Genomic DNA, 23475 nt, shown 5'->3' on the forward strand with positions numbered 1-23475 from the left:
GGTACGATCACGGACTTACCATGCTGCCGGCTACGCGAGAGCCGTTGATAAGTTGGACTCGACAATACCAGAATCCTTATACTGCCAGGTGTTACATATTAATCCTAATGACGGTTTACTTTGATATCGTTGCACATACATATAAGATAATGTATCAACTGTTGGAAATAATGGTTATAGGCAATAAAGAGCAGCTTCCGAGTATCACCATAAAAGATCTCCATAAGACTGTGAATTGAAGACTTTCATATAAAACAATATACACACACACATATAAAATGGTCCATATTGTCAGGGCAGCCTTTTATAATAGTTATAATAAAACCTCTGGGTTATATTAGCTGCCACTTATTACCACCATTTACTATGCTGAGGCGTATGCAGTATATAATGCATTGCTGTATGTCCGTTGGAAAAACATACATCACCCCATCATTATTACTGACTCATAATTTAATCCACTTTCATAATTCCTACCCCCTACCTAAGGAACCCATAGTATAGCTTATCAAAGAACTTTGTATGGAACTGTCCAAATTGCATATTGCGGTACAAATTATATGGATACCAGGTCATATTGGGATTCGGGGTAATGAGATGGCTGACCGTCTTGCCATATTAGCTATATGTACAGGCGCGGTGGTGACAGCAATTTCACATAACATACTCATCATATTCTATTTAAAGACACTACTCATGGAGGAATAGGCTATGATGTGGCGAGGATAGAGGATACGTATGCCAGCACAATATATACAGAACTATATTGGGATAGCACAGTGACCAATAACGCAATAACATTATATTTGAACATCAGCCCCGCGCTATTTCAGTTTTATCATTCTCCCTCCAGACTACACACAATGAATCCCCTGATCATTTACGTAAACTTGGCATCCAGGACCAGTCTTCCTGCGGTTGACACCGTTCTGGTTGATATTAATCATTTGTTGTTTGAATGTCCTACTCTCCCATCCAGAAATAACCTATACACACACAATTAGCTCTCAGTTTGCGTTTTCCACTTGGGTACCCCTCAATTCTCTTTGATCCACACATGCGCTCTGTATAGTACTCTCTACTTATTCATTAGAAAATGACATTCATATTTAATTGATGACTTTTCTTTGGGACCCCTGTCTATGGTGGCCAATTCTATGTACCAATGATCCCACTCCATGACCTATTCTACATTTGGTCAACGGGCCTCGTCTACCAAAATAGGTGTCATTATTAAACTAAGCTTCAGAGTGTTTAAGCTCAATTTAAAATCTTAAACGAAGGTGGTGAAATGACCCTTAACATTTTACCTAATGTACATGACAAAAATGGAAATTAGGTATCGCAATGTATTAATTTGATATGTATTTGTTATGTTCTGTGTTAAGTATTATTACATAGTTTCCATATACCACTATTCATTTTTCACACTAAAATTTGCAAAAATGTGTAATGTATTGATTGGATCAGAGCTTGAGTGATGTGATAGCCTTATATAGGCTATGCTCATTTTATTCTTAAAAACGTACAATTATTCCTAAATTGAAATGCTTTCGCAATGAGTCAATTTATACATGAATTACACTCAGTTATAAAATATAAATATGCGTACACCTCCCTTACGTTTCTCTCAATGAATGGATCTACTCCCTTCAGATCAATACTACAAAGAAAATATGTAATGAAGTTACTATGCTAAAGAAAAACTACAAACTATCACTTTGCTGATTTCTTTATTAAAACTATAATGTACTACAAAGTTCTTAAGACAATCACATATAAAAATATTAGTTTTCAGTCTAATTCAAATTGTGTAGATATATTTTTCAAGCTATAACTTTAGACTACCACATATAAAATATTTTTCAGTCTAATTCATAACAAGAGTAAAGATAAATTTTGCACGCTCATATATGTATTACATGCAATGAATAATAATATAGACCATATAAGACATAGGTACTTTACAATTAATGAATAATAATGTATGGATTTTACAAGCCACAGTTGAGTAAGCAAGTACCAATATTTTTAAGTATATGTATGAAATAAACCTCTTAATAACATGTCTTCTATGTAACATCAGACGTGTTTGAACAAAAAAAAAGTCCTTTGGCTGTGGAAAGTCAACAAAGCAGTTGCCACAATAGATGATCTGTGAAGGAATGGCTAAAATGAACCGCTCGTAAGATAGTTGAGCCTCGCAGTGCGATGAACCCTCCTCTACAGGCCTGCCACAATGCCATCACCATCAGCGAGTGACATCGATACTTCATGCCTGCCCCTTGCAAGCAACTACTATCCTCCCACCATGGGCCGCCACACATCACGCTGGTCTACGTCAATAACCCTAGCTTCCCCTCCTCTGCTAGTCCTCAAGACCAAGCTAGAACTTAGATATGTGGCTAGGAAATAGATAATGAGCCGACAATATAGATCATATTGACATTTTAATAAATATTTTTAATGTTTAAACTTTGAACAGCAGACAACAGATGATTGATAATGTGCTTTTTTTTTATCCCTTTAATTAAAAAAAAAGTTACTTCATACTTAACAATTTCAATTTTAAAAAAAAATTTATTTGTGTAATTTTTAAATAGTATTTCTGTTCATTCTGATTAAACTTGTGGTTCAGAGACTGAAGTACACTTATAGGCTTATTAAATACAAAACTCACAGTAATTGTAACAATATGATGGATTTAGGCCCATGGTTCTCACACAACAGCTGCAGTGGACCTCAAATAGAGTGCGTGTGAGATCACACACACTTACTTGCCACTCATATCCACAGCCAATGGTACCAGCACTTTGAGAGCCATTCTTTACAGCCAAATGCCAGGCAGAAAATACTGCCGAACACCATTAACAAATGACAACAGCACTTTTTCACTGGAACACGTGCTGTGACTAAGTTAAACTAGCTGCTTCACATAGTACACCCACCAAAATTATGGTAAAATAATTCATCATAAAACAGAGTAAAAATGTTTTCACTAAACACAGCACTAATTTATAAACAAAAATAAAGTAATTACAGTACATGGGTTTCAGGAAGCTGCACGAATGTGCAAAATAATTATTAATTATAAAAAGTAGGTCAAAAGGTTGAAATATTACATACAGCTAATCTCTTGCTTGGTTAAGTATAACAAGCAGCTTAACCATTCAACACTATTACATACTTTAACTGAAATCATGATACATAATTCAAATTTTACTGCAAATTCATGGATGCCAAAGCTAAATAGTATGTACCATTACATTCCAAAATGTTTCATGTAGCTTACATAGTGAATCATGAGTACCACGTACATAAACACAATACTAATATTGTAAGGTTAGTCAACAATAAAAACCTTATTATACAGTTCAGAAAAAATACAATAAAAAATAACTTAAAAGTTTATACTTTTACTAATAAAACTAGTACACCTAAAGTTTATGAGCACCACACTTAATACTGTTTCTTCTCTGATCAGCCACAAGACATAAAACTAATACATTATATGAAACCATGCTCTTACATTTTTTTCTGGACAAAATAACAGGAATCTCCCTCAAAACTCACCGTTATAATGATTTTCTAAATATAAATACACTTAAAAACATTAACGTCAACTCTCAATTATCCGTGGCCTGACATTGTCACTGGGACTTGAATACTTATTTGTTTAATATTTTTTTTAAAATTTAATAGGTCAATTTTAAACAAATGAACATAAAAAAAATGAAAGTACACAATTGAAAGAAAAACTGAAACTGAACATCTGTACAAACAAGCAGTAAAATAGTGTTTGTAACTCCCTCGCTAAGAAGTAGAAGATACAAGCACACCGACAAGGTATAAGGGTGTTCACTGCCAAGTGGGGTGTACCGATTCCAAGGTGCAGTCATTCAGATTAGCCAATCAAGTCAATCATATCTCATCTGTGACAAGTCAGTATTTGCAAGACACAGGCCAGATAAACCTCACAATTTGTGAACTACAACTGATATTAAGTCTTTCTAGATGTTGGTAACAACGTAAAATAATAAATAAATTACCACTTTCAGCCTTTATTCAATGCTAATAAAGGTTAAGATCTGAAGTACCCAAATAGAAGAGTAGCTTTTCTTAAAAACAGTATTTTCTAATTTTTGAAATCTTTATACAGTAGTCTCTCATTTACCCGACCTTGGCTTATTGAACATCCCAATGCAATACAAAAATCTTGCAAGTTACGAGCATAAGCATAGTCGAATATCATATGTTGCTTCTGACTTTACCATACTGAAATGAACTTTTTACAGTTAATTTTTTTGTTTTGTTGTAAAACATGATTATACGGTTGTAATGAGTAAAAATATAACATAGTTTGACATTAATAGGATTTTTCTTACTACCTTCCTATTATCCGACATTATCACATATTTGACGCTCTGCCGGCCTGTTCGTTTGATACGTGAGACACTAGTGAAAATTTGACCTAACAAAAATTTCAAAGCATTTTTTTCTTTACTTTTCAATACCTTAAAAACAGCAACGTGTTTATTTCTGTCACTGATACATTAAATATGTCACTAAAAAAACAATTTTCACTGCTTAGCAGTCACAACACGAAGGTAGAATTTTTATGTGATATCACCTGAAGTGACGAAGGTCACCAGTGTGCACAGGTAGTTTTAACATTTAAATTTAAAAGGAATTATTATTAACCTTTTAAGTAATTATGTTAAGTTAAAATATTTTTTAAAAATTTTGTTATGTAATTTTTTGTAAGAATACTATTTTTAATTTAGTTTTTATTTTCAAGATTAAGTTGGGACATTTCTACAAGAACATTTCTTTTAATTAGTTATTTGGTTTACATATTTTAATGATTTTATCAATTTTGTAGTAAATATAAATTTATTAAAATGCTACGTAAATTTTAGATGACTTAAGTATGTTCCATTTTGATTATTGTTATATTTACATCGGATGTCTGTTTGACTGCCTGCCGAGTGTGGGACTAACGGTGTACGTGACGTCAAGCGGAGTCAGCTGTTTGTCACGGAATACCGGTGGAGCCGGGGAGACTGTGGCCAGGCGTGCTGTGAGATAGACATGTGCCAAGTCGATGGGTGCGTCAGCTGGGGGAAAGCAACTTGGGCTCTGTGGGTGTGTTTCTTATAGTGGACACGATCGGCTGGGTGTGCGCCTGTGTTTCCATGAAACACTGCTTCGTGTAAACAAGTATGTGTTTATCCGAATGCAAGACAAAATCCACATATTCTTTTTTCATCAAAAGAACATTACTCATACATGGAAATTTGATAAAACAAACATTACAGCTGATGTGCGATATGAGTGATGCTAATATTCCAAGCCCGCTCATTTAATTGTTTATGAAATCATGAGTTAACTCTATTTAAAAATTCCACAGTTATTGTTGATGACTGGAATAAAATGTCTGTGATGTAGCTTAGCATTAACTTAAGTGGCAAGTAGGAAATAAATTATCATCGGTTGTAATTTCATATTTATACCCCAATGCAAGACATATTTGAATTTATATGCAATTTAAATTTATATGCTCTAAGCTTGTGAAAAATCTTAGTCTTTCATTTGGGTAAATACAGTAAGCTTTCTTCACTAAGTAATTGTAAGTTCCCTGGCTAAGATTTAAGTGACAAGCATTCTTACAACATCTTTGGAGTCTTTTTTCACACCAGACACAGCTAATTTTTTTTAGCTGATTGTACTTGATAATCCTTAAAAACATAAAACATTTTTCTGTCCTGTGAGTAACAGTAATGAAGGAAATCATAAGTGCTATTTTGAACATTGTGCAAAAGTGGATTTAAACGGGATAAATTATTTCTACAAACATGTTGCGAATGCCCCCCCCCCCCCCCCCCCCCAGAACTCTGAGAAATTTGACTGTTGAAAAACCATACTTTTTAAATTAAATATATAGGTCACAACTTTGTTTTAGTGAGAGTAGTGAAATATATATTTTAGGTTGCCTAATCATGTTTTTTTATACAGTACATAGTATTGTTAAGAAAGCAATGTGTTTGAAATGGCTGATACACTAGCTTTAAATTTTATGTGTTATATTTATTTAGGTTGATAAGTTTGTTTGTGGATTGTTTTTTAAAAAGTAATATTAAGCATTGGTGCATGGTTATTTGGATATTTAGGCTGCTGTACTTACCAAATTTATAAAGATAATTTATTATCACATTTTGGTAAGGGAACCTCATTGCCAAGTTATTTTGTGAAAAGCTTTGCAAGATTGAGATGTTTTTTCATACACTTTGGAATTTAGTAGTTGACATTTTTGATTTTAGTTTCCAGACATTGTATGAAAATGAAATGTAATAATTGCATGTGGATTTTCAAGGTAATTTATTTAGGTATTTCTTTGTTTTGAAACACGAAGCTGCTTTGCATTGACGTTTCTGACTCGCGACATTTCTGACACTGTCCAAAAGGGACCAACTTGAAGTTTTCGGGACATTAATGGTGATGAATCGTATAAAAAATTACTTCATGTTTGGTCTATTATAGATAATGAAACAAAAAACGAAAATGTCTCTCCAATTGTAGCGTTGAAACTAATAGTACCAAACGAAAATACTTTACTTTTAAACCCATCTATGGACTGCACTCTGGGTTTTGTTTACTGTACATGTGACTTTGCTAGTGAAGAGAGAAGTTTCAGCAATTTAAAACTGATGAAAACGCTTTTATGACCATACATGATGGAACAGCAGCTTTCCACATTGGCTAACTTAACACTGAAAACAAAAAAGCTCTCAAATTGCACTTTGAAGAAGTAATCACCAAATTTGTCAATGCCAGGCACAATGATTATGCAATTATAAATTACAGTAATAAAACTATTTTCTAAGTAAATTAACAACAATGCTATACTGAGTAATATTTGTTTAAAGGTTTGGTTACTATTAGATAATGATTTTGTTGAATGCATTTATTTTAGAGCAGTGTATTTGAAACTAAAAACGTTTTACAAATAAATCATAAATATTTTAGGTTTCCTTAACATAGTAACAAACGAAATGAATCTCTCCTTTAAAAATATTACATTTTTTAGAACTGATGACATTATGTGATACAAGACAACAGTAACTACGGTTCAACAAATAGATGGGGTAAGTGGATGGAGGTGGGAGGGGGGTGTGTGGGGGGGGCAACAGCTTAAGATAGTACTGCCCCAGGCACTAACACATATAGCGACTGCCTTCACTACCGTGACTTAAATGATTCCTGATAATATAAATATAGTTATTAATAAAATAACAGGAACTATACAATAAAAAAGATATCAACTGAGTGACCTAAAAAGAATGTTAAAATAACGTATTGAACTAAAATGTAAATCTTGTCACCATAAGCAGTCTTTGTTTCCAGTTGCATTCAAGAAACAACTGTCATCCTCTTGTCTTCACTTTCTATTAAACTGATCACAGTCCTAAAAAAAGAAAACATTAATATCACAAGACTGAAGAAAATATTCACACTATTTACACAGACATCATTTATATAACTATAATTTATTTTTTCTTAACAAAATTGTAGACAGTCTACAGGATCAGTCGTTTGATGATACCATTGCACCAACTGCACACTTCATTAATTTGCAGTAATAACACAAAAAAAAGTACATCATCAGACAGCCTACATGGATTAAAACTGAGAAGAAATGGGCTTATCAGAGCAAGCAGCGGCAGAGGGAGTTTGGTGGGCATGATGGGAACACAGACATACCTCGTCAAGATTGTTTATTTTACTTACTAGATTGTGGAAAAGTCATGTTGACATGCCTTTTTTTACACAAAAAAATTTCTCTATTAATAAAAATAGGTTTACATATTCTTCAGCAAAATAATAACCCAAAAAAAAAGATAAAAATTACAAAAACACTGCAAAATATGCCACATATGACCAGAAAGTGACATGTTTACAAGAAGTATTGGTATTTAGTCATTTAACATTAATATTTTACCTGGAATGTAATATCAGGTTAACATGATACAAATACGTAAATAAAACAATAAACCAGATGCCAAAATTTGCAAAAACCAGGCAGTGGTTTAATCATTCATAAAACTACTTGTTTACGAGAAAACAAAACCTATTTTGAAAATTGTATTTAATATTTTAACATGAGAATATTTGGAAGTACAGATAAATAAAGTACAGTAGTGTGCAACATGTGGTATAAAAATATTACATGGCTTATGGCTAGAGACCCCAAAAATCATTAAATAAAACTGACCAAAGGCAGTACACAAATTAGGTGAAAAAACAGTGTATTGAAGTTAATGTTAATTATGCCTTTAATCACAAAAATTTGTATTCTATAGCCTATACATTAAATATATTACAATGTAACATTTTTTATTTTGTAGCAAGAGTTTTGAGCAACACTAACTATCCCTAAAAATCTCTGGAAATAAGTGGTTAAACTCTATAAACCTAAACAAAATTAACAAATAACATAGTTACTGTTAAACATACAGTCAACTTGATAAGTAACAAATAAAAGAGCAAAACCAACTATCATCTGGCATAAACTGAGCATTACATACATAATGTTTCAAAAGAGATAAATGTAAACACAGGGTAAGATGACATCTCATACCATTAACATTTATTGGCCACCTAAACTATAAAATTATCAAACAAAAAATGTAAACAAAAAGAAAATAAGTTAATCAAAAATATTTTTCACAATTTTTAAAAGTCATGTCGCATCCCAAACAAATGACATAACACCAGGTAAACATAGTTCACTTGTAAACTAACCCATCCTGCTCCTCCACAAGTAACCAAAGATATGGAGATTCCTGGTGTATTGCTACACACAGCGCATTTGGGACATACATCAATACTATCAATTGTGTTATGGCAGAAATAAAATTGTACATTTAAGATATGAAAATACTTTGATATCAAAATTTGTCACTTGTGTTAAAAACCTATGAAATCACATCAAACAATATAAGAAAAATATTTTTTTAATAAAAAATTTGTGTGTCCACAATAATACTAATATATTGAAAAAAATTTTAAAACCATCCAAGTTCGTCATATTTCACGAATTTCAGGCTTCAGCTAATGCTACAATTCTGCAAAAAAATTTAAAACCACCAAAGCTTGTCATCTATCATGAATTTCACACTTCACTTTTTTTTTGGGTCCCCACTCATGACTCATCTTAACTGAGGTGTCAAATTATTTAGTATATAGTACTTAAAAATACATGGCAATTACCCGACAGGAAACCGTAAGTTTAGTAATAATGGTTACTTGAACTGATAACGCCAATTTATTCACATAGTAAATTTGGGAAGCAAATTTAAGTGGGGCTTGCAGTGTGTATAAGAGTTAAAAAAAATTAGTTCAAAGTACGAAGGCAGAGAGAGAAAGAGTTGTGCAACAACAAAAACACTGAAAATTCTCTTTCAATAGGTTCCTATAATTTTATTTTAAGGGTCCCTAGTACTGAAAGAAAAATATTTTTTAAATATATTATAACCAAAAGTAACACAATAAATATTCCCACAACACTGCGATACTCTGCTATGAACACAGATAGAAGCCATGTAAAAAGCATTGGTGAGATTGACAAATGGAATACTCAACTATCAGCTCGCTGCAAGTGAGGCGTATGGATAAAAGTCTCATAACGTGATAAACTATCTCAAATTTTGTCTGCAGAGTTCTTCTTGACCAACTATTTAAGAAATTTATATCTAACATTTGCAATAATTGTTGATTTTAATCATTTTTATATTTAGGAATAATGTATTTGTTTTAATAGTCTTGAAAGTAATTACAGTATTTACCTGCATATGGATCGCACATTTGATGACATTTTTCAAATTAAAAAAAAGTAATGAGACCCTTATGCAAGTTTCTTAAAAGTTAAAAAAAAATTAACATTGCAGTGTGTAGCTGAATATTTTATTTTTTTAATTTATATTTGTAGTGTTTATTGCACCATTGTACATCAGGTAAACATTTGATTAGGCCTATGACATTCATAAAGTCACAAAATGATGACGAATGGAATCCACCCTGCCATCCTGCTGATGACTCCTAAGATTAAAGTTGGCCATCTCGCCAGAGAGAAGTTATTTATTACTTTCATTTTACTTACATTTTTCCCCTGCAAAACCGTACATTATTGACATGAGAGAAGATAAACGCCTGAACTTGACCATCAAGCACAGAAATAAGTATAACTCTCCTGAACAGCATTTCGGCAAAATTACATTTTTCAAAAAACTACAAATATTTCCCACGGTAGTTGCTCATCTGTACGAAATAAAATATAAAATAATATTTTGGGCATTTTGGCAACATTCATACCATACAATTGGTGGGAAGCAGTACACAAAATTCAATAAATAAAAAATTTAAAAAAAAAATAAAATTTTAGGTAAAATTAACATTTCACAAGCAATGTCTCAATACGTTTGGTGTCCTTTGTATGTACTTAAAATCATATTCACTCTTTTCCTAAGCCTAAAACTTCCTGTAAAATAACACCACCGCCATCTTGATGATACAAGTGTGCAAGGACAATAAAGGTATTAAATTTTTTGGTATTTAACCACCAATTTTTAATATAGCAATGGTCATTAAAATTAAACAAAAGTTGACAAAACCACTTTAATGCAGAAATGCCACCAATTATCAAACTGGAAAAAAACAACTATTATTGGTTTTTTGTAACGGCAAAATGCAATTCCAATATCAAAAGTCTGGGTTTGAGATAACCTGTAAAACTAAGAGGCATATTGTCTTTGAGAGTGATACATGAAATTTCCGGTGAATAGTAATACAAGCATAATACCAGGTTTTTTTTTTCCAGCAATGATGAAAATATATGCATATTTCCCGCTTTTCCCAAAATTCATGGCTGGCGACCACCCAGTTGATGTCTTTTCTCTCTCTGCTGCAAGGGGATGGATAAAAAATAAATACATAAGATGCAAGGGAAACACGGGAATAAAAAATAGCAGTCATTTACTTTGTCTTTTTGTTAAGTAGTGCAGGAATTGGAGGGGTCATAAATATGGGGAAAAAAGGGAAAAAAAAAGGGGGGGGGGGGGGGGGGGTGGAGGGAGATATGGATTTAGCCATTGTCACCTCATACCTTCCAGTAGTAAACAGACAAAGAACCAAGATTTATTCAGTACTGTATTTCTTACATGCCAATAAGCTGAGACACAGAACACAAAGACTTCACTTGTATCCATTATATCTAGGGACCGGAAAAAATCGCGGGTTCAATGACCTGCAGGATGAACTCCATAGTTCTACGTACACTCGGTAAAATGTCACCCACTCATTGGCTGATGTATTGTGAGACGTCCCAACGTAGCAGCCTGTGATTCGATACAGCTTTGGTTGGGCGTTTCTCATTCGCCCAGGGTCATCGAGGTGAGTTGTGAGCCAATAGCAGAGGCAGCACTGAGGTATAACTATTTGTATATGTATTAGCCTATCGCGAAATGAATTCGTGAATTTTTCCGGTCTCTATATATATATCTCATGCCGAGTTGGTTAATTCATTTCCCATGTCATTACAATCAGTTAAGGGATTTGCCCGATTAATTTCCCTACAGATACTTGCTGACATGAAAAGTAAATTCGAGATTGCAAGTGTCACAAGTGATCATAGTTATTAACTCTCACGTGACTGTTCACCGCTATTAAATATTATTATGTCAATAGTATCTGTTTTAAAAAAAGTGTGAGCAATCTTTCGATACTCTCCAGTGATGTGTAAACATTTAACCTCGGTAAAGAGCAAATTCATGTAATCTCATATTTTTCATGTTGGAAATAAACATTTTGACAGTTAATTTTATTAAAATACTGTCCATCTTGTTAAAATTCATTAAAAGTTAATTCTTTAAAGTAACTGCACACCTTAGAAGTTATACTTATATAGTATTACTAAATTATTAACCTGAAACATTTTAAAACACACATTATAGCACTAAGTATATGTTTGAATAATTATTTTTTGCTTTAACGACTGAAATCAGTCTGTAAATATTTACTACAAATAAACCTTAACCTTATTAAACTGATTCAACATTATTATCGTATAATATTTTATTTTAGTGTTATTAAGAAAAATAAAAAAAATGTAGTGACGTTACGAACATTCCGATTGCACGAGGGGAATAGTCAGGTGAGTGGTGGGGGAACCGGTAGAGGAGGAGAGTTAGTCAGCGGCGACGCCACTCCAACGCATGCTTTAGCTGTCGAATGAGAAGACTGCAGGAGGGGGGGGGGATAGGTACGTAGCGGAGCATGCTGTATGATAGTTGTAACGGCCAGATGGGGAGACGGCAGGGGAGAGGTAGAAATGACGCAGCAGTGATGCTACTGAATTCTCGTAACACTGCCTCTGTGTTTTTACTCCTCAGTTTTCGTAACGGCTAACGATTGACGCTAACATATTAATTTTAATTTAATGAATCTACAATTTATTTATTCGTGTGTAAAAGAGTTATTGTTTGTGTAATTAACTTTGTAAGTATCATTCATTTATATGCGAATAGTGTGATTAAAAATTTAAAAAAGAAAGATGTATAGACTTAAGAGTTTACATTTATAAGTGTAGTTAATTTTCTGTATGTGAACACTGTGATTTAAAATGTCAAAAGGACTTACAAACTTATGAAATTGACTTTATAACTGTGATTTATGTTCGATTGGAGTGTTTCTTTTTTTGTTCTTTCATTTTATTCAGCTGGAGATCGTAATTTAACATCATGCCTAAAAACAATAAAATTATAGGCAGAAGCAGATAAGAGGTACTATCAAAGGCAAGGTGGGAATAAAAACCCAAAAAAGCTCCCAAAAAAGTACCAGTGAACGAATGCGAGAGTACAGGACGTGGAAAAAGATCACACCCGCATCCTTATTATTCTCAATTATTATCTCTAGTTCAATAAAAAAGATACTAATGATTTACCTCTAGCTCTACCTAATAAGCAAGAATTTTTATTTCTTTCACGTGTGGTACACCACGCACACAATGTTTTTTTTGTTTGTCTAGTGTTCTGTTAAAAATTCGGACATTAATGGCTAATGGGAAAAGGAAAATTACATTTTTTTTAAATCTTGTATCTTAATGTGCTGGTCAATACGTGTTTAAATTATTTATTTGGTATTAGAAAAAATTATACAAAAATTCTATTGCCACGTATAATGAATGACGAGATTAAAGCGGACATTTTTGATCTTCAGCGTGTACAAACCTGACCCGAGGATAATTAATAAGGAAAGAATATTTAAATATCCTAAACAAATTAACAAAACATACGTCAAAATCTAAGTGCCAGGTAGTTTTTAAAATGTTTGAAAGAGTATTTTTTTTTTTCAAATTTCCCGTTGCAGGGTTTAACCCTTTGAGGCACACAGAAATATGTTAAAAATAAATTATAATCTATTGTGTAACTTTTAGCAGACGTGGCGGAAGGAAAAATTAAAGCAGCCAATGTTGATCTTCTTGTTAGGATTGTCAGATAGCAGCACAAGGCTTACTCATGCGACGTATTTCGGCAATACCACTGAAACATTGCGAATAGTAACATTTTATCAAAGTGGTATCATAGAAATACCACTAAAAAACAAAGGGTTAAAAAAATAAAAGCAGCCCAGGGTCGCCACTGGACAAACTTGTTTTTCCACACGCACCCCACCCACCTTATTGTCACGACGAACAGGCGAAAACAAAACGAAACTAGCGAACCCCCCCCCCCCCCCCCCCCCCAGAGACGGGGTGGGTGTGAATGTCATTTTTATTTTGTTTTTGTTTTCCCGGGGAGGAGTGTTGGCAGAGCACTGGTGGGGATGTTTGGCTCCGCGCGGGGTTGGCAGACGTGGGCTTCGCTCGCGCAGCGGCGATAAACAAAATTAATTGATACTCGAGGCGCAGTTTGTTCCTGGAGCTCCGCGCTGATTGCGTCAGTGATGTAGGAGGGGGGGGGGGGGGGGGGGGGGGGGAGGTTGTGCTGGCGAGTGTGAAACAACGATCACACGCTCGTCCGCTCGCGAGGGGCGGGGCGGCAGCCAGGGCTGGAGAACGACACATCGCGTATTTTGTACCTCGTGTCAGCATTTTCGCACTGTCCCAACCCTCCCTAGCCTACCCCTGGCCTTCCCAACCCCATCCACCGCGACACTGAGTTCGCGTCAACGTGTTTCCATACGCGCGCCTCTCGCGGTCGAGACCCCCTCGGCTCTGTGATTGGCAGAGCGGTACTGGGGAGGGGGATGTCCATCAAGTGTGACACAGCTGACGACTAGAGACCTGTAAAATTCGCGGATTCATTTCGCGATAGGATAGAGTCCAAATACTTTTGACATTATTTCGCTTCGGCGATGGGGCCACAGTTTATCTGAAGGACTCCGGGCCAATGAAAAATCTTTAACAGAAGAATTAGCGAATTATGATCATTCCAGTCATCAGGTGTTACGAGTCGGTAACCAATCAGCAGATGTATTTTGCACGAGTGCGTAGAGGATCATGGAGTCTATCCTTTAGGGATTTGAAATCGCGAATTTTACAGGTCTCTACGACGACACACCAGTCGGTTATTTTTTAAAGCTCTGTCACGCTGTCAAATATTTTGTCCCTGACACTCCAACTATGTTTTACAACAGAGTACAAGGGTTTAATACTGGACAGTAAAGACCTCCAATTTTCTCGTTCAAATAAAGCTGGACAGATAACCTAAAATTTTGGTTTAATCTTGTCAAAATTTCAAAATTTCATCTTTTGAGCATTTACGAATATTAACTATTAATAGACACCTAAAAAATTCGCGGATTTATTTCGTGTTATGCTAAAATTCAAATAATTATACCTTAGTGCTGCTTCTTCTGCCATTGGTTCAGTGTTAATCTGGAGGACTGAGGGCCAATTAGAGACCCATCACTTATAGAAGTGTCGAATCACAGGCCACACAATCGAGACGACTCACAAGTCAGCAGCCAATGAACAGTTGGCATTTGCCCGAGTGTGTAGAAAATATTGGAGTCTATCCTGAAGGTCATTGAACCTGCAATTTTTTCGGGTCTCTAATTATATCTCTTCAGTAGAGTTCCATGGATACAAATGAAGTCTTTGTGTTTTGTGTCTCAGCTTATTGGCATGTAAGAAATACAGTACTGAATATATATATATATATATGGTGTGAACCTTATTCAAGAGCGACCCTTACGGTGGAAAATGTTGGATTCTTCAGTCAAAATTACAGGTCTGACCCGCAAGCAGGGGCAACCCATCAGCAGGTAAATACGGTAAATTACTTTACTCCACTTACACACAGAAAAGAAAAGATACTGCAGGTTTTTAAAGAGGTTAGTGATTTTCTTTCATATAAATGGAATTTGTTAATTTGCATTCTTTATATATATAATGTATGTATGTATGTGTGTGTCATATATATATATATAGAGACACACACATACATATATATGTGTATGTTTGTGTCTATATATATATATATTAGGGATGGGTCGGGTCGGTTCTTCGGGTACTCGGTTCACCGGTTCTGCGCCCCCGAACCGGAACCGTTTTCGGGTACTGAAAAGATCGGTTCTTCAAAGATAAGGGGTGAAGGTTCATTTTCACAACACTTCAAATTTAAAGCACAACCGTTCGGCATAATTGTTAAGGCGTGTTTTAGCTCACAGTGTTTTATTTAATGGTGTTTTCTATTATAAACTGTATGAATATTTATAATAAATAGGTAAATAAAACATTCCGCATATCTAAAATAGGGAGACGTTACCGTACGTACATACCTCAGGCGTGACAATGCGCTTAAGAAAATGGATGTATTCACATCCATAACTATGTTCTATATTATATTTAGTGCCGGGATCACTTTATTCTGTATGTAAATGTAGGACAATACAGATAATTGAAAAAATTTCCGTCTTGGTCATACTGTTATTTACGTTTAGTTAATATTGCGCGGCTACAGCTACGCTGCCATGTTTTTGTAAACATTGTGACCAATTTGCCATATGGATTACATAACTTATACGTTTTAATAATAATTAACGGTAAACGTTATTTTAGCATTCCAGAATTAAAACATAATGTTTTAAATGTAATTAAAAATTAAAGTAAACAATTAACACCCTTTTAGGTGTTACTTTAACATGATACTTATTTTACAGTAATTTTTATTTTACAGTAATTTTATTTTACAGTAATTCGATTATACCGGGAGGTTGGTACACAGCCAGAACTTAGATGTTTTGTTTTGGCTACGGTCGTGGTTTGGAGGATAAATACTTTGTGTTATTGGCACGTGAATTAATAAAGGAATATTTTCAGCTTTGTGCATGCGGAGTTTATTTCGTTGCGGTAATGTCGTCTGTGTGGGAACATTTTGTTCTTGATCCAGACGAGAAGTTTGCTATATGCGAACATTGTGGAGCTAGAATTTCTAGAGGTGTATGGAAATCTACGTCAAATTTAATTAAACATCTTCGCGGTCAACACAGTGACAAATATAGTAATGAAAAACAAGACAAAAATAAAAGAAATGCGCCACCTTCACAACAGAGTCTTAGTAAATTGTTTAAGTCACATGGTGACATAACCTCTTCTGAGGCAGGTGAGAATTCAAATTCAGCAAAGGAACAATTTTCTGCATCTACTTATTCATCATTGCCTTCAACCGCATCAACTTCAGGTGTTGTATCACGAGGACCTACCAAGTGTAGGCCTAAAGTGTATATGAGCTCTAGGCAACAAACAATAACAGATAGTTTTGACAAGCAAACCAAATTTCCTCGTGGAGACAAGCGGCAAACAGACATTGTAAAGTTGATTGCCAAAATGATTTGTGTAGATGGGCAGCCAATTTCTGTCATAGAAAACAGAGGTTTCAAGGAACTGGTGAACCATTTAGAACCTCGTTTTTCAATGCCTTCTCGTAAAAGTTTGGCAAATGAAGTCATTCCTCAGATGTACAATGATGTTCTGAATGAAGTTAAGGACAAATTGAGCATAGAGGAATATGTTGCCTTAACCACAGATCTATGGACATCGGTATCCAATGATGATTATTTGAGCTTGACAGTTCATTATTTAGATCAAAATTTTATTTGGCATCACCTGTGTGTGGAAGTTGTGCCATTTCCAGAAGTAAGCCACACTGCTGATAATATTTGTTCATTCATAACAGAGGTGTTGGCAGATTGGCAACTTTCAGAAAAAGTGGTGGCAATTCTGAGAGACAATGGCCGTAACATAACAGCAGGTCTGGAGCAGTCTGCATTTGTTCATGTAGCATGTATAGCACACACACTGCAGTTAGTGTTGAAGGATGGCTTATTAAGCCATAAAATTGTTACCAACTTGTTGCCTCAATGTAGGAGGCTTGTAGGTCACTTCAAGCACTCAGCACGTGCTACGAAGATATTAAAACAGTGCCAAACAACAGCTAGTGTACCTCAGCATAGGCTTATCCAGGATGAGCCTACACGCTGGAATAGCACGTTGCACATGCTAAAAAGGCTACAGGAGCAGAAAAGGGCTATTTTGTTGTCAAGTGGAGAGCTGAATTTACCAGAACTGACAGGCCAGCAGTGGACACTGATTGAAAACTTAATTCCTATCTTGGATGTTTTTTATTCTGCGACACTCCAAGTCAGCTCACCAAGTGTAACAGCTTCAGAGGTATGTTGAAATTAAAATGGTTTGTCAGACAAAATTGAATGCCATAGGATGATGTAGGCCTAATTTTTTTTTTTTCAAATATATTTTTGCAGGTTATTCCATTAGTTCATGTCCTAGATAATGAGCTTCAGAAAGATGCACCAGTTGGATCGGGTCTTCAAGGGGTGAAAAATGACCTGTTGGCCTCACTGAAAATAAGGTACATGGAAATGGAGGACGATAAACTACTGGCATCTGCAACTCTACTAGATCCCAGATTTAAAACCAACCCTTTTCGAAATGTACAAAAAATGAAGATTGCAAAAACTTTATTGCTGCTTGAAGCAAAGCAGCTTCTGAAAACAGATGTAAGTAATGCTAAAATTTAAATTTTTTTGTTGGGCAGTGAACATTATACACAACTGTCCTAATTTTCTTCTGTTTTTTTTATTATATTTTTTCAGGACAGTTGTGAGACAGCCACAAATGAATCTGCCTTCCAGCCAACTACTAGTACAAGCAGCATGGACATGTGGTCTCGATATAGTGATCTGTTTAGCAAATCCTCCGAGGAAAAAAGGACTGACGGCACCATTGAAAATGAATTCAGTCTATTTTTTTCTGAAAATACTTCACCAGCCAACACCAACATATTCGAATACTGGAAAAATTGCAAAACATTTCCAACTATGAGAATACTTGCTAGAAAGTACCTGTGTGTGCCACCTTCCACAGTATTTAGTGAAAGGCTTTTTAGCACTGCAGCATACATTTGTGATAAAAAACGCAATCGCTTGGATCCTGATAGGGTCAAAATGCTTGTTTTCTTAAACAAAAATCTTAAGTGATTCATTTCATTCAATTGAGCATGATAATTTCCTATGTAATTGATATCGGAATAGACCATTTTGTATAAAATACTCCCAATGACTAATGAGACATTAAAATCAGAGTTGTTACGATACCCTGATACCAGCATTTTATATTTTTAGTATTTTTACATGCCAATACTATTGTGCAGTAATGTAAATAAATAAAAAAAAGAATCCAAATTTAAAAAATCCTTTTATGATTACTACACTATTAAAAAAGACACGCAGTAATAATTGAAAAGAATCATAAGAACGAATCTTTAGAACTAATCTTTATACTGAACTGATTCAAATGAATTGATTCGGTCAAAAGAATCGTTCTGCCCATCACTAGTTTACGTGTTAGAATAGAAAAAAGCAACAACGTTTCTGTTGCAATGGTTTAAAATGCATTGCTGCCAACTGCGTTAAAAATATATTTCTAATGTACGCCATATTTACATGGTTATGTTGCTTTAAAACTTATTTTAACAAGAGCCCCGTAATCCACCGTTATTTTTGTAAAGGCCGCATTTACAACTCATTTACTGCCAAAAAAATTAAAATTTAAAGGGATGAGAGATAAAATAAAAGTAATTTTTGCGATGTCACCACAGGTTTCGTTCATGGCCGTATGGTTTACCGTGGCACATGGTACAAAAAAAATGTAGGTTGTTTACATTAGCAAACTAAGCTGCCGCGTCAAAAATATGCAGTTACCTGCATTAAATAAACGACATTCACACTATTCACTTTCAAATTATGGCTTAGTTTCACGTTTGCTGATGGTTTGGTGTTAAATGCAGTGCTGTTGCTACGTAAACTGCGGGAAATGCTTTCTCATAAAGCGGGAAAGTAACGCATTAATACAATGTGGAAAATGATGGTGCAAGTAAACAAACAAGTTAATCACGGGAATTCGTAAATTATGGGTACGTAAAAATTAGGTTCTATTGTATTTAGGTATTTGACAGTGCATTGAAAGTGCTTAAAAGGCCGTTTTTATTTTTTGTAACCGATACTTATGTATCGGCCCGATACCATGCCCGATACCGATACATTGAAAAAAGGTTAAGTATCGGCCGATACCGATACTTAAATTTTTTAGATACTTAGTATCGGTATCGGAACAACTCTAATTAAAATTTTCTTGTTTCTTCTTCCCCCCCTCCCCTAAAGATTGATTATCCTCACAACCAATAAGACAGGAACCGGAACCGGAGAAGAACCGAACCGAATTCCAAGAACCGAAATGGAACCGGAACCGAAAAATTACAGAACCGACCCATCCCTAATATATATATATATATAGACACACACACACACACATATATATATATAAACTTGTCAGGATTTAATGGCACCCACACACAAAGTAAGTCCCTTCAAATATGTTGTACAGATGTTTTACTGTCACAACTCTCAAAAACATACCTCAGTAACTTAGCCTCAAAGTTACTTTCGCTCCAGTCGGTGGAACCCGGGTGAGTAATCTTGTACTTCAGTAATATATCCAGTTGGTCTCGCAGCTCCTACAAAGTACGTATACATGTCAATCCAAAAAAAATATCTGGACAAGCATAAAGATTACTATTGTTTCTCAATCTGGTAAAACTATTTTCTTTATTTCAAATAATATAAATAAAGTTATTTTTATCATTTAGTGGGTGATAGTATTCTAAAATAAAAAATTAATTAAAAAAAATTTGATATGTTTTTCAAAAAACAAATTTGAAACTATATAATACAGTGTTTTATAGCATAATCGTCGCACCGTCATTTTAGGACATCAAAATTTGGAGAAAAAAGATTTCTCGCATATAAGTTGCATGATGTTTTTAGATTCTGAGCGCTTTGTGAAGGTAGTTTTCCCGTATAAAACGTATTTTAAAGTTTAAATCTAATATTCATTCGGATGTTACCGCTTACTTATTTAATTAACGGAAAACCGAAGTTGTCTGATGTGTACATTTTCTTTTAAAAACATTTTCCAATGTTATAACTTTTATCTTTTCGTCTTCATCACCGCTGTGTACCGCTTATGAAAATGTAGCCAGCGCTAGTTGGCAACATTCATGTTTGATTATGTTGATTCCCGTATAGAGCGTGTGCACGTAGTCGAATATCGATACAGGTAGCTCATCGATTGCATGCAATGCGCGCGCTCTGTCTGGTGCCGAGTTAACTACATTTAATAGCCCACGCTTACTCGTGGTGTGTACTACGATAGTTATGCGCTACGACTCACGTTCTCGTCACAGTTTTGGTTTTTATATTTAAAGTTGAGCAAAATGTTTTGGTTCCATGATTTATTAAATTTAATTGTTTGGCGTGCTTTTGTATACTCTACTTTTTAAATGAACATACTTTCCTTGAATTGGTTTTGTTTTTATGAATAACTTTACCTAACAAAAAATGCTTTTTTCACATAATCGTCACACCTGTACTTTCAAACTAGATTTTAGTATAAAATGTGCGACAATTATGCGATAAAACACGGTAACTAAGGTTTGCAAAAGAGACCAAAATCAGCTAATGTAAACAACAGAAGAGTCCCCACTAATCATGACTAGATTGACCAGACCCTGCCCGGATGCCCAAAAGTCAATGCATGTAATACGTAGTCCTACAGAAAATACAACTTTTCCTACAGCTTAATTTTAGTTTTAATTCTACTTTATACTAAAACTTATGTTTTCAGCCCATGAACTAATTTAGTATGAACAAAATGAATCATTGTAATTAAAATTCCAAATTTATTGATTGTACAGTACAAAAGAAAACAGCAGATTTACATAAAATCTTGTCTGGACTGAGCATACTGTATTTGCTGACAGTGTTAATCTAGTAACAACAATATTGTGTTACCTTAATCAGAGCTGCATGACTGGCTACACAGCTGAACTTAATCTGATCGGTGACTTTCAGAGCATTATTGTCGCACGTGACCTTCTCTCCGAAGAACACCAGTGACATTGGATACACCATAGAAACATCGTGCAACAGGATGAATGAGCTCTTCAGTTTCAGGTGGTACACCACAATCGGGCTAGCGAAACTATTCAAGCTCTCGGCGTAACTCTTGGGATGCACACCGATCAGCCCATCTTCACGCGTGCTGAACTTCACATACCTCCTGCCGGAGCGTCGATTGTGTTCCACTGTCCTGAAGGAGCAAGAACAACAATGTTTAAGGTTGAATATGTGCATGCCGTGCATTTGAGCCTTTGAGTGTTATAACCATCCTTTAATTTAAAGAGATGATACATATGCGACTATTTGGTGTCAATTCTAATCATTTGCACTTGGCTGTTACCCGAGGACTTTTTCAGTTATGTAATATGTTTTTGTCATTGTCCAAGGCTGCACCCTCCTGGAGCCTGATGCACGAGTGTGCCAACCACCCCCTGATGAGGGTAAGGGGGAAGTGTCTTACACCCCTAACAGGATGGCCACTCATATCTGCAATTCAATATCCTTGACTTTCCATGAACAAAATTTCTAATTTCATTGTGTGTGTATGTATATACTGTACATAAAAAATACCTATTTTTCAGTATTCCTGAAAGAAACCACAAATAATAAAATAAACAATTTTTTTTATGTACCATGTTTTTATAACGGACTAAAAAGTATAAAATAATTTCAGTACCTAATCCTTATGAAGGATAAAACCATATACAGATTTCTAACTTTTTCTAAATTATCCTGAAAATTTATACTTGGCAACTTTTGATAGCTATTAAAATACTTGTAAGATTGGAAACGAAAATCATGGGACACATGCAATACGTAACTATTAAGAGTGTAGAGAGTAGTTATCAATGAAAGAACTTAATTATCGGTTCACATTATTTGCGGTGCAATAAAATTGTTAGTTGAGCTATTAATGCATCAATTATCTGCTGCATGTGAAAATAAAAAATTGTTTTGCTTGTAATCAATAAGAACTATGTATTAAAAAATAGACAAAATGCACAAAAATGGATTAAATACACTTACTGAAATAAAAAAAAATATGCTTCACAGCATTACGCTTAAGCAAAACAACAGTTTGTCAAATCATACTCAATGAAGGCAACAATGGAAAAAACATACATTCATTTGAAAAATCATAACAGTACTAAAACAATAATTACAATTATTATCAGAATGATGATGATGATGTGATTATGATCAAATAGTAAATTACAAAAAAAGTTACAGATTTGGCCCTTAAACACTTCTATCAGCCTTACCAGTAATGGCCAAGCAACAGCATGCCAGCAAAACATAACTGTTGCCCGTAAATCATCATTGCAGTCTCAAAAAACCGAACAGAAACTATATTTTGATGATAGTGCAGTAGCAGAACTAATGATAAAACAAGTTTACTATTTATGCAACTACAGCCATTTTAATACTGTAAATTAAAATTATTAGGACAAAGTGTCTGCCAATTGAATAACTGAACTTAATGGTATATGTACGGTTCAATTTAAAAAGTGCCTTTTTATAGTTTTTTTTTGGTTTCCAATGCACTTAACCTGAAAGTTAAAACAGGACACTCGTAGGATGAATTAACTTAAAAATTACCATCATCTGCTTACTATCAAAACCTCCTAAGTCTGAATTTAGAGACTTTGGTGTTTTAGATGACTTTGGTTCATAAATTACCCACACACAGGCCTGTAAAACCTCCAAAGTCGAATTATAAATGCAAGGACATCTATCAGACTTAACTGAAAACTATGTATCTGAACTCTTGTATTACAAAATCAAATTCTATGTCTGTTAACCTTAAAACATGACATGCACATTGTGCTACAATGTTTGTGTTCTTAGTGAGCTGTAGTGAGTCTTTATATTAAATATGGAAATGGAAAATTTCACAGTAACGGAGGTAGGAATAAGTGTGTTTTGTGTAGTGTATAAAAG

The 23475-nt window shown here is 34.6% G+C and overlaps 3 protein-coding genes across 9 annotated transcripts in view; 2 read left to right on the top strand and 1 right to left on the bottom strand.

Annotated features, from left to right (window-relative positions):
* The window catches only part of LOC134533747 (uncharacterized), a 64832-nt gene that overhangs the window by 8553 nt on the left and 32804 nt on the right, over positions 1-23475 (top strand). The gene's annotated exons all lie outside the window — the stretch shown is intronic.
* The window catches only part of LOC134533744 (ATP-dependent DNA/RNA helicase DHX36-like), a 142882-nt gene continuing 121127 nt past the window's right edge, over positions 1721-23475 (bottom strand). For all 3 annotated transcript variants that reach the window (XM_063371356.1, XM_063371357.1, XM_063371355.1), the window contains exons 16-18: positions 21427-21724; positions 19993-20090; positions 1721-7465 (exon numbers count right to left, since the gene is read on the bottom strand). In XM_063371356.1, the coding sequence (XP_063227426.1) occupies positions 7411-7465; positions 19993-20090; positions 21427-21724 (451 nt within the window). In that variant the 3' untranslated portion in view covers positions 1721-7410. The remainder of the gene's footprint in view (positions 7466-19992; positions 20091-21426; positions 21725-23475) is intronic.
* LOC134533745 (zinc finger BED domain-containing protein 4-like) lies at positions 15544-18750 on the top strand. Its single transcript, XM_063371358.1, has 2 exons — positions 15544-18075; positions 18172-18750. The coding sequence occupies exon 1, from the start codon at positions 16295-16297 to the stop codon at positions 17735-17737; it is 1443 nt and encodes a 480-aa protein (XP_063227428.1). The 5' UTR covers positions 15544-16294; the 3' UTR covers positions 17738-18075; positions 18172-18750.

The sequence above is a fragment of the Bacillus rossius genome, chromosome 7 (genome assembly GCF_032445375.1).
Source record: "Bacillus rossius redtenbacheri isolate Brsri chromosome 7, Brsri_v3, whole genome shotgun sequence".
In the NCBI taxonomy this organism is placed as follows: domain Eukaryota; kingdom Metazoa; phylum Arthropoda; class Insecta; order Phasmatodea; family Bacillidae; genus Bacillus; species Bacillus rossius.

Coding starts and splice junctions, on each gene's coding strand:
- LOC134533745 (XM_063371358.1), top strand. CDS start 16,295: ATGTTTTGTTTTGGCTACGGTCGTGGTTTGGAGGATAAATACTTTGTG.